At 41.2% G+C, this 11126-nt stretch overlaps 2 protein-coding genes across 2 annotated transcripts; both read left to right on the top strand.

Moving 5' to 3' along the window:
* On the top strand, positions 1-2031 carry LOC115207417 (adenosine receptor A3). Its single transcript, XM_029774484.1, has 2 exons — positions 1-819; positions 903-2031. Exons 1-2 carry the CDS (start codon positions 488-490, stop codon positions 1603-1605), a joined length of 1035 nt encoding a protein of 344 aa, XP_029630344.1. The 5' UTR covers positions 1-487; the 3' UTR covers positions 1606-2031.
* Positions 2032-5470: 3439 nt separating this feature from the next.
* Positions 5471-7319, top strand: LOC115207418 (adenosine receptor A3-like). Its single transcript, XM_029774485.1, has 2 exons — positions 5471-6110; positions 6202-7319. The coding sequence occupies exons 1-2, from the start codon at positions 5770-5772 to the stop codon at positions 6905-6907; spliced, it is 1047 nt and encodes a 348-aa protein (XP_029630345.1). The 5' UTR covers positions 5471-5769; the 3' UTR covers positions 6908-7319.
* The last annotated feature ends 3807 nt before the right edge of the window (positions 7320-11126 follow it).

An 11126-nucleotide genomic window follows, 5' to 3' on the forward strand; every position in this document is an offset into this window, starting at 1 on the left:
CCTCTAAAGCTACAGGAAATGTGTACAACACGATCACAGCTCAACACGACCACAGCTGAACATGTTTCTGCAGCCAACATAAAAAAGTCCTGTACCATCTCTCAGATTTGAAGATGGAAACACCTTGCCTCGTATTACCAAATGTTTATGCAAGATAAGGCTTCATCTGAGAGGAACAGAAATGTTTTAGCTGTGGTAGCATTGTAGATGTTTCAGATTTACTACAAGTCTATTTATGGTATATTGAAACTCTTTTATACACAGTCTCCTCCTACTGGCAGTGTAGGAGAAGAGAGATACCACAACTCCACTTATCACCAACCTATAGCAGGCAAGTGGGGGCTGTGACATTTCAATAAACCTTTTCAATAACCAAGTGAACATCCTCGAGCCTACAGGAACAAGAAACGTGCTGGCAAATCTCCAGGGGTATAGAATAGAGCACACTTAGTGTTAAGGACAGTAATTGCCAATATTAAACTTCCATATGATGTCTGGAGGAGAGGTGGCCTACACAGTGCTGGCGGTGCTGATCGCTGTTGCCTGCTGTCTGGGAAATGTGCTGGTGATCTGGGCAGTGTGGTCGAGCAGCAACCTCCGGCAGCCCACCTTCTGTTTTTTGGTCTCTCTGGCTGCAGCTGACTTCCTTGTAGGTTCTGTAGCTGTGCCACTGGCTGTGCTGGTGGATGGACGGGTGTACACCTCGTTCAATGTATGTCTCTTCATAAGTTGTGTGGTCGTCATGTTGACAATAACTTCCGTCATGTCTCTGCTAGCCATCTCTGTGGACAGATTCCTACGCGTCTTCATCCCTCTCAGGTGAGCCTGCATGCATATGCAGTACATACGCAGTTTAAAAAAATGGTTGTCATGTCAGATGAACAGATTCTCTGCTTCAACAGGTACAAGAGGACAGTGACAGAGAGGAGATCTTGGGTGGTGGTGGCAATATGTTGGTTTGTTGCCTTCATGTTGAGCTTCCCACCCATGTTTGGGTGGTACAATCGTGACACCTTGTCTCACTCAGGGAACTCAACCACCATCAACTGCCGTTTCCTGGCTGTGATTCCCATGTCATACTTGGTTTACTTTGCATTCTTCCTCTGCACCCTCACTCCGTTGCTTGTGATGGCTGTCCTATACTGCTATATCTTCTGTAGCATCCAGAGGAACATGAGAGAGAAGGTGGGGAGCGGTGCCAAGTCCCACACCTATTTCAGGAAGGAGAGGAGCCTTGCCCGATCCCTGGCTCTGGTCCTGGTGCTCTTTGCCTTTTGCTGGCTCCCTCTGGACATCATGAACTGTGTTGCCTACTTTGGTAACCCATCAGACATACCCCAACAGGCCTTCTACGTGGGCATCCTCCTCTCCCATGGCAATTCAGCTGTCAACCCAATTGTTTATGCCTTTAAGATCCGCAAGATCCAGGAAGCATACCTGAGGATCTGGAGGAAGTTCTTTGTGTGTCGAGGTGGCAGTCAGGGCTCTCAGAGCAACCAGACCACTGAAAATATTAGCAGCAACCCTAACAGTGCGGCTAGAAATACTGATGCAGATGCTATCAGTGTTGTGCAAATCGACACAGTTGAAGGTACAGAATGTTAATAGTGTAGGAAGACAACAGAAATGATAGTCGCTTAGCTTTTTATCTTTGGCAAAGTGCATCAAGACCTAAGAACCTGTATAAAAAGGGAAAACTACTGCCAGGGTGTCATACATTGGCATATTTTTACATTTCACATTTGTTGATTAAAACTGAGGGTTAAAAATACACAGAGAAGGTTGCAAGGATGTCAAGTAAGAGAGCTCTTACAGGTTTCATTTTACTCATCAATTTCCTGTTTAAAGACTCTCATTTCTGAAATGTACTGAATTTTAAATGTTTTTTTTTCTGTATGATCAAGTTGGCCAGAAATGGAAATAACGTGATTTATTTGGCAGTTTCCAATAAATATGTAGATGTGTAATCTGAAAATGTAAATATGAATTGGGCATATGAAACAAGGAAATACAAATTGCAATCTCATTCAATGATTTGTCTGCTTCAGCAATAAATGATAAGAGTAATTTAGCAGACAGTCAAAAATATAATATAATAATCTGTAAACCCCATGGGACTAAAGCTGTAACGATCGTCTGAAAGAGGGGACCAAGATGCAGCGTGGTTAGTGCTCATCATTAAATTTATTTACTGAGAACACTTTAGACAAAATAACAAAACGATCAACAGTTCCGTCAGGTGCAAAACACTAAACAGAAATAACTACCCACAAAACCCCAAAGGAAAACAGGCTACCTAAGTATGGCTCCCAATCAGCGACAACGATGTACAGCTGTCCCTGATTGAGAGCCATACCAGGCCAAAACAAAGAAATACAAAAACATAGAAAAAAGGACATAGAATGCCCACCCAAATCACACCCTGACCAAACCTAGAGACATAAAAAGGCTCTCTCAGGTTAGGGCGTTACAAAAGCAGTTTTTTTTCGTTGGGACTGCAGCAGGTTTTTTTCGTTGGGACTGAAGCAGGTTCTTTCATTGTGACTGAAGCAGGATTTTTTGTTCTTTAAAAAGAGAAGAAGTAAAAAAAATAGATATTAAGTTAAATCGATCGTTGTGTCAAAACATAGGCCTCTTATTAAGCTATGATGCGAAAACAATAGAATCTTCCACAGAAGTTGTGTGGTTGATAATGCAGTAGAGCTCGTGCTGCTTCTAGTCTTCTGAAATCCTACTGGTATTACGTTTTCAATGCCATTGTTTTATTGCTGGCTCCCTCAGAACAGAAATACATTATATATGTTAACTCACTGTTTTTCACATTTTACCATTGGAACACATTCATCCATTCTACGACCCTCTTCTCTGTGTCGATGTGCATTACCGGTAATGGGATCTCTTCACCACAGCCACTTAATCCCCTGAGGAACCTGACCTGGAGAACCTCTGCATGGTACTGTACTAATTCATTACTGCTATTCATAGTGTTGGTTACAGTCTCAGAGGTGTATTCACTGGCCAGTGGGTTTCTGTTGCAAAACATACCCAGAGGTCAAAACTCTAGCAGACAGATAGGGCTCAACCAGCACCCGAGCACCTGTCCTTCTGCCCTCCTATTAAAATATGAACTCGCAGCTCAGTCGATGTTTTTAATTTTATGATTTACTTTGGTAATATTCCATAGAATTGGATAGTTAGCATTATTTCACATGTCATGTCAAAATCATGTTAAAGTAACTTTTAGACACTTTAGAATGATCTGGATATAAATCCACAAAAACATTTTTTCGGGGATATTGACTTGCAGTGGTTTTTGGACACAATTCTAAAAACATAGCGTTTGAAGACAGTGGATAATAGCTCGTCCTCATACAGTATATTACAATAAACCTTTCTACCACATTAGAATGATTTAGGGCCTGTACTGGCAATGCCAAGTCAATCTAGAGAGGGTAATGAAGAATAGACAGCGGACAATAGCTCGTCCTCATACAGTATATTACAATAAACCTTTCTACCACATTAGAATGATTTAGGGCCTGTACTGGCAATGCCAAGTCAATCTAGAGAGGGTAATGAAGAATAGAGTACTACAATCTTATATCCAGAGAGCTGTAGGCTAGAATACGATGGACCGGTCCATTTGTGAGGTTAGGTTTCGGAACAAGGGTTAGGTTATAGGGATAGTTCACCAAAATTCCAATATTAGCATTTTTTGTGCTTCATGTCCAAATGATCTATAAGTAATTTTATTGAGGTACACAATACATTTGAGATACTTTAGGATTATTTGGACATGAAGCTCCAAAAAATTATAATAATCGGTACCAAAGTTAGCATTTGGAAACAGTGGCCAGGGGTGTGGTCAGTGTGACAGAATGGTGTGCAATGTTCAATTCAACAGAAATTGTACTGTATTGAACTACCAATTGAAAAATGCTGTGTTTATGATTGCACAGAGGGCGATTACCGTATGATGTGCTGCACGAGTTTTGCGATTTCAATTGGTTACACCCATATTGGTCAGGCCACGCACACCAAATTTGAGCAAACGTACCTCAAAGGCTATCGAAGGACACTGTGGACCAATTTGGAGAAAAGTGTTATTCAGTACAAATTGTCAAGCAAAATGAACGCACCCCAGGTAAACAAAAGCAAAACAAGGATTGCTGTCATACCTTGTCTATAGACTGCTTACAGGGTAAGGAAAACCAAAATGTCATTTTGGAATTATCATTCAACAAATCATTAACTATGACTCACAGTGCTAGGATTACTGGTGATACATGTTTTGTTCACAGTGGTCTGGTTGCTCTGGTTGTCATCTCAACTGTTTTGTTTGGGTGGGTGCAAAGCTACAGATGGCTATAACGGTCCTCTAATATAGGACTAGTAAAGATATATATATATATATATATATATATATTTATATTAATGTTTTTTATCCTGATTTTTCAGGCGGTGCAGCAGCACCCCTACTTCTCGCGGCTATGCTGACAGCCCACAGGAAGCGAATGCAATCCGGAATGATGGTGGATCCCAAGTTTGCCAGAGCATGTGATGGCATTGGTGAGCCCACATGGCTGATGGAAATTTGTTTGAGTTACAATCAGAGAATAAGAGGCGAAGCAAGAGCTTTCATCTGTGCAAAATAAGCCCAATGCGTTTTTATGGGCTTATTTTGGACCTAAGCTTGTCGTCTGCCTTCCCAGCTTTAGGAGAAAGACACCAATTGTTAGGGTTAAGACATGAGCAGCTCATCATTATATACAGATCTGTTACAATGGAGATTTAGAGAAAATTAACGCCTGCCACTTCCTATGCCCCTTGTTTTGTTTGGCTAGGGGTTAGGGGTTAAGTTAAAGGGTTAAGAGTAGGGTTAGGAGAAAGGTTTAGGGTAAGGGTTAGCTAACATGCTAAGTAGTTGTAGTTGCTAAAATGCTAAAGTTGTTTGTGATGAGATTCAAACATGCAACCTTAGGCTTGCAAGATGTTCGCATTATACGCCGACCCCGACCAACCACCCTCCTTTAGTTTTTGCCTTAAGTAACCCTCTTTCTTATGTAACCATACCAAACATAATATATTGGATATCCATTTGCTATGTTACGTCTAGTCTATGAGACCAGGCTGGATTTTGAAGTAGCATGGTTTTCTAAGTTAAAAGCAAAAATAAAATATTATGGCAGTGAAACATTTGAACTGAATTGTGGGACAGCGTTAAAAATGGTAATTGAACTTGATTACTGAAACGATGATGATTGAAAACCATGGCCTATAATACATTTTGTTGTCTGCCTTTGCCTTCACTGTGCCTGCTCATCCCAGACATAACACCTGTCACTTTCCACATTGTGACATGTATACCATTCACAAAGGAAAGTGTATTTTTGAGCATCCTTACTCTAAAGCCAAAGGAAATGTGTACAACTCGACCACAGCTAAACATGTTTCTGTAGCCAACATAAATTTTAAGATTGCGACACCTTGCCTCTTATTACCAAATGTTCAAGATAAGGCTTCAACTGAGAGGAACAAACTAGTTTATACACAGTCTCCTCCTACTAGCAGTGTAGGAGAAGTGAGATACCACAACCCCACTTATCACCAACCTATAGCAGGCAAGTGGGGGCTGTGACATTTCAATAAACCTTTTCAATAACCAAGTGAACATCCTCGAGCCTACAGGAAAAGGAAAATCTCCAGGTGTATTGAATAGGGCACACTTAGTGTTAAGTACAGTAATTGCCAATATTAAACTTCCATTGGATGGCTGACAGGATGTCTGGAGGAGAGGTGGCCTACACAGTGTTGGAAGTGCTGATCGCTGTTGCCTGCTGTCTGGGAAATGTGCTGGTGATCTGGGCAGTGTGGTCGAGCAGCAACCTCCGGCAGCCCACCTTCTGCTTTGTGGTCTCTCTGGCTGCAGCTGACTTCCTTGTAGGTTCTGTAGCTGTGCCGCTGGCTGTGCTGGTGGATGGACGGGTGTGCACCTCATTCAATGTATGTCTCTTCATAAGCTGTGTGGTCATCATGTTGACAATGACTTCGGTCATGTCTCTGCTAGCCATCTCTGTGGACAGATTCCTACGTGTCTTCATCGCTCTCAGGTGAGCCTGCATGCATATGCAGTACATACACAGTTTAAAATGTCAGATGAACAGTTGTCATGTCAGATGAACAGATTCTCTGCTTCAACAGGTACAAGAGGACAGTGACAGAGAGGAGGTCTTGGGTGATGGTAGCAATATGTTGGTTTGTTGCCTTCATGTTGAGCTTCCCACCCATGTTTGGGTGGTACAACCGTGACACCTTGTCTCACTCAGGGAACTCAACCACCATCATCTGCCGTTTCCTGGCTGTGATTCCCATGTCATACCTGGTTTACTTTTTCTTCCTCCTCTGCACCCTCACTCCGTTGCTTATCATGGCTGTCCTGTACTGCTACATCTTCTGTATCATACAAAAGAACCTGAGAGAGAGCGTGGGGAGCGGTACCAAGTCCCACACCTACTTCACGAAGGAGAGGAGCCTTGCCCGATCCCTTACTCTGGTACTGGTGCTGTTTGTTTTCTGCTGGCTCCCTCTGGACATCATGAACTGTGTTGCCTACTTTGGTAACCCATCAGACATACCCCAACAGGCCTTCTACATGGGCATCCTCCTCTCCCATGGCAATTCAGCTGTCAACCCAATTGTTTATGCCTTTAAGATCCGCAAGATCCAGGAAGCGTACCTGAGGATCTGGAGGAAGTTCTTTGTGTGTCGAGGTGGCAGTCAGGGCTCTCTGAGCAACCAGACCACTGAAAACATTATCAGCAGCAACCCTAACAGTGCAGACAGAAATATTGATGGAAATGCTATCCGTGTTATGAAAATTGACACAGTTCTAGGTACAGCATGTTAATAGTGTAGGAAGACAATAAAAGTGAGTCGCTTAGCTTTTTATCTTTGGGAAAGTGCATCAAGACCTAAGAACCTGTATAAAAAGGGAAAACTACTGCTAGGATGCCACATATAAAAATATGTCAATTTGGCATTTGTTGAAAAAAACTGAAGGGTAAAAATAGACAGAGGAAGTTTCAAGGAAGTCAAGTAAGTGGGCTCTTACAGGTTTCATTTTACTCTTATCAATTTCCTGTTTAAAGACTTGTTTCTTGAATGTACTGAATTTTGATGTACTGATTACATTGCCCAGAAATGGAAATAACATGCACTATTTGGCAGTTATCCCCAAAAATTGATGGAAAAAAAATTGCACTCTTTCAATGATTTGTCTGCTTCAGCAATAAATGTTTATATTGAGTTGAGTGATAGTGGCCAGGGATCTGGGTCATTGTTGAGTAATATTCCACCATGTTCCTGTACAGATGTCAAAAGTTTCTACCCACAATATCTGGGAGTCACAAGCGCATCAATATTTACGTTTCTCCTATAGGACATATTTGTCAGTGCTATCCGAGTTTCTTGGGACATCCCTACCCTAAACCCTAACCTTAAACCTTACTTTAACCATTTTAAATGTCAATTTCAATGAGGTAGGCACGTCCCAAGGATCCCGGATTGCATGGACATATTGCTGATTTATCCTTCTACTCTACTTCATTGATGAAGGCAGCATCCAGAAAACAGATACAGATGTATAATCTTAATTTGACCAGTACTGTTGCAACAAAATAATCCTGCAGCAACGGGATTTGAACGTTTAGTACATAATGCTGTGTGTGATGGTTAGGCTATTAGCTGTCCAAAATCAGTATACATGAAAAATGCAATACTGTTAATGTGTTAGTGCAAATTTCTGCAAATTTCTGTAAATCATAAAGCTCGTCTGCATTTCCTGCGTCACAGGAAAATCAGCAACAAAAGAGTAATCAAATGAAGATGCTACACCTGTATGCAACCGAAGCAAACAAACACATTGTTATAAACACAACAAGGACAATAAGAGATGAAACAAGTATGCAAACTGATTAACCTCTTACATCTAGGCGTTCCGCTAGCAGAACCCCGTTCCGCCAGCGAAACCCCTAGCCAACAGCCAATGGGATCGCATGGCGCGAAATATAAAAACCTCAAAAATCCAATAATTTCAATTTTTCAAACATACGACTATTTTACACCATTTGAAAGATAAACCTCTCCTGAATCCAACCACATTGTCCAATTTCAAAAAGGCTTTACAGCGAAAGCAAAACATTAGATTATGTTAGGAGAGTACATAGACCAAAATAACCACACAGCCATTTTCCAAGCAAGCATATATGTCAATAAAACCCAAAACACAGCTAAATGAAGGGCTTAAATAGGACCTTCAATTAGAAGCAACTAGGAGCAGCTGCTTCCAATTGAAAGTCAACCCAACAAACACCACATAGAAATAGACATACTAGAACTAACATAGTCTATTTCTAACAAGAACATAACCCAACAAACCCCGAAACACTCTAAACAAACACACCCCTGCCACGTCCTGACCAAACTACAATAACAAATAACCCCTTATACTGGTCAGGACGTGACAACATGTATGTTTTGTTCAATCAAGTTCATATTTATATCCAAAAACAGCTTTTTACATTGGCACATGATGTTCAGAAAATGTATTCCCACCAAAAACTTCCGGTGAATTTACAAAAATACTCATCATAAACGTTGACAAAATACATAACAATTATTTTAAGAATTATAGATACAGAACTCCTTTATGCAATTGCTGTGTCAGATTTTAAAATAGCTTTTCGGTGTAAGCACATTTTTCAATATTCTGAGTACATAGCTCGCCATCACGGCGAGCTATTCAGACACCCGCCAAGTTTGGGGCAACCTAAACTCAGAATTAGTATTAGAAATATTGTATTACCTTTGCTGATCTTCGTCAGAATGCACTCCCAGGACTGCTACTTCCACAAAAATGTTTGTTTTTGTTCGAAATAATCCATAGTTATGTCCAAATACCTCCGTTTTGTTCGTGCGTTCAGGTCACTATCCAAAGGGTAACGCGCAAGCGCAATTCGAGACACAAAAAGTCAAAATGTTCCATTATCGAACTTAGAAGCATGTCAAACACTGTTTAAAATACATTTTTATGGTATTTTTTATGTAAAATTGCGATAATATTCCAACCGGACAATAGTGTATTCTTTCAAGGAGGAAAATAAAAACAGCGTGCTCGCGGGAATGCGCATTTCCAATCTCTTTGTCCTCAGGCAGACCACTCAGTAACTGAGCTCCTATACTCTGCCCAGAGACAGGAGAAGGCTCAATCCACTTTCTGAAGGCTTTAGACAGCCAATGGAAGCCTTAGAAAGTGCAACGTAACAGCACAGATACTGTAGTTTCGAAAGGGCCTAGAAAGAACTACATTTCTCAGATCCTACACTTCCTGGGTGACTTTTTCTCAGGTTTATGCCTGCCATATGAGTTCTGTTATACTCACAGACACCATTCAAACAGTTTTAGAAACTTCAGAGTGTTTTCTATCCAAATCTACTAATAATATGCACATCCTTATTTCTGGGCAAGAGTAGTAACCAGTTTAAATCGGGTACGTTTTTTCATCCGGCCGTGAAAATACTGCCCCCTAGCCCTAACAGGTTAACCGTAAGGTTGCAAGATTGAATCCCTGAGCTGACAAGGTAAAAATCTGTCGTTCTGCCCCTGAACAAGGCAGTTAACCCACCGTTCCTAGGCCGTCATTGAAAATAAGAATGTGTTCTTAACTGACTTGCCTAGTTAAATAAAGGTCTAAAAATTAAAATAATCGGCCAAATCGGCGTCCAAAAATACCGATTTCCGATTGTTATGAAAACCTGAAATCGGCCCTAATTAATCGGCCATTCCGATTAATCGGTCGACCTCTAATTTCAATGTCAGTGTTTAAATTGTGTCCCTTTTTTTGCATGGCTCCATTACTATTTTAGCAAAGAGCTGGTCCAGAATGATTAATTTTATGTAAAGAAGGTACAGAACGGGAATGAATGAGTGAAGTAAAAAAAAAATCACAGAAAATTATGTTTCAAAATGATAAAAGGAGGAAAATGTGTGTTGAAATGTATTCATGAGCATATAAATGTGATAAAATCACAATCATCTTCCTGTCGCTATAGAGTTACATAAGTGAATGGCTACAGTTATGCACTATGTACCATTCAAAACGTACCATATTTCACACAAGTTATTTAGCTGGTGTATGAAATTAAATCACAGATTGCAACTGAATAACTTGCACATTACATAATTCCAATTACTCCCATGTATCATATTTATTGATGCTTTGTGATTAAGGAGAAATCTATACAGGCAGGGGAAGCACTCTAGTCACACTAAAGATGATGGATTGATTAATTAATTAATTCACCATTATGAACAAGGCTAAAGGCAAAAAGGCAGGATACAACAATTATCTATAGGCGATGTAAGGTTCTATTTCTACAGATCCTCTGTTATTCAGGAAGTAAAAACATATCACATCACATACAGCTCATCTGGACACAGCGTGCGGTCCAGTCATTCATGCAAAGCCATTTGAGAGGATGAAATCGGTTTTGGTTAGCACAAAAGCATGGGTGGGGGCGCAGAATGTTCGTTTCTCACAAATCCTCTTGGGTAAGTGTCAAGGTCCTGTCTGCAGTTCATCTCAGGTGACAGAAAGAGTACTAAAATGTTAAAATGGCACCTAGGTCACTCACATTGTCATTTGACACCGTTATCTTGAGGCAATGTTAAAAAATATCCCAAATGCATGTTTTATGAGACCCACCTGCCAGACCAGTCACAGCTCCCCTCTCACCCACATGTATGCACACACAGATTCACACCTACAAAAACACACACACATAGCACATGCGCACCCACACAAACACACACACACATACCATGTGCGCGCCCATGGCATGTGTGAGAAGCTCCCTACTGTTCCAGAGGAGTGATGGGAGGAGAACGAGGCCCCTCCCCTCTAAGAGATGGAGAGACGCAGGGGATCAGCCGGTCAGTGTGGAGCAGTCCACTCAGTGGCCCACTCAGTGAGTCAATGCCAGGTCAGCGACCACCCACGCTTCTCTCACCAGCAGCAGCTCAGAGGGAACGCACAGAATGGAAGAGGACACAATCAAATTAGCTGAATG

The sequence above is a fragment of the Salmo trutta genome, chromosome 14, assembly GCF_901001165.1.
Source record: "Salmo trutta chromosome 14, fSalTru1.1, whole genome shotgun sequence".
Taxonomy (NCBI): Eukaryota; Metazoa; Chordata; class Actinopteri; order Salmoniformes; family Salmonidae; genus Salmo; species Salmo trutta.

Bases quoted from the DNA above. Each gene is read 5' to 3' on its own strand.
- LOC115207417 (XM_029774484.1), top strand. From the start codon at position 488: ATGATGTCTGGAGGAGAGGTGGCCTACACAGTGCTGGCGGTGCTGATC. The intron at 820-902 runs GTGAGCCTGCAT...CTGCTTCAACAG, and splicing joins CGCGTCTTCATCCCTCTCAG to GTACAAGAGGACAGTGACAG.
- LOC115207418 (XM_029774485.1), top strand. From the start codon at position 5,770: ATGGCTGACAGGATGTCTGGAGGAGAGGTGGCCTACACAGTGTTGGAA. The intron at 6,111-6,201 runs GTGAGCCTGCAT...CTGCTTCAACAG, and splicing joins CGTGTCTTCATCGCTCTCAG to GTACAAGAGGACAGTGACAG.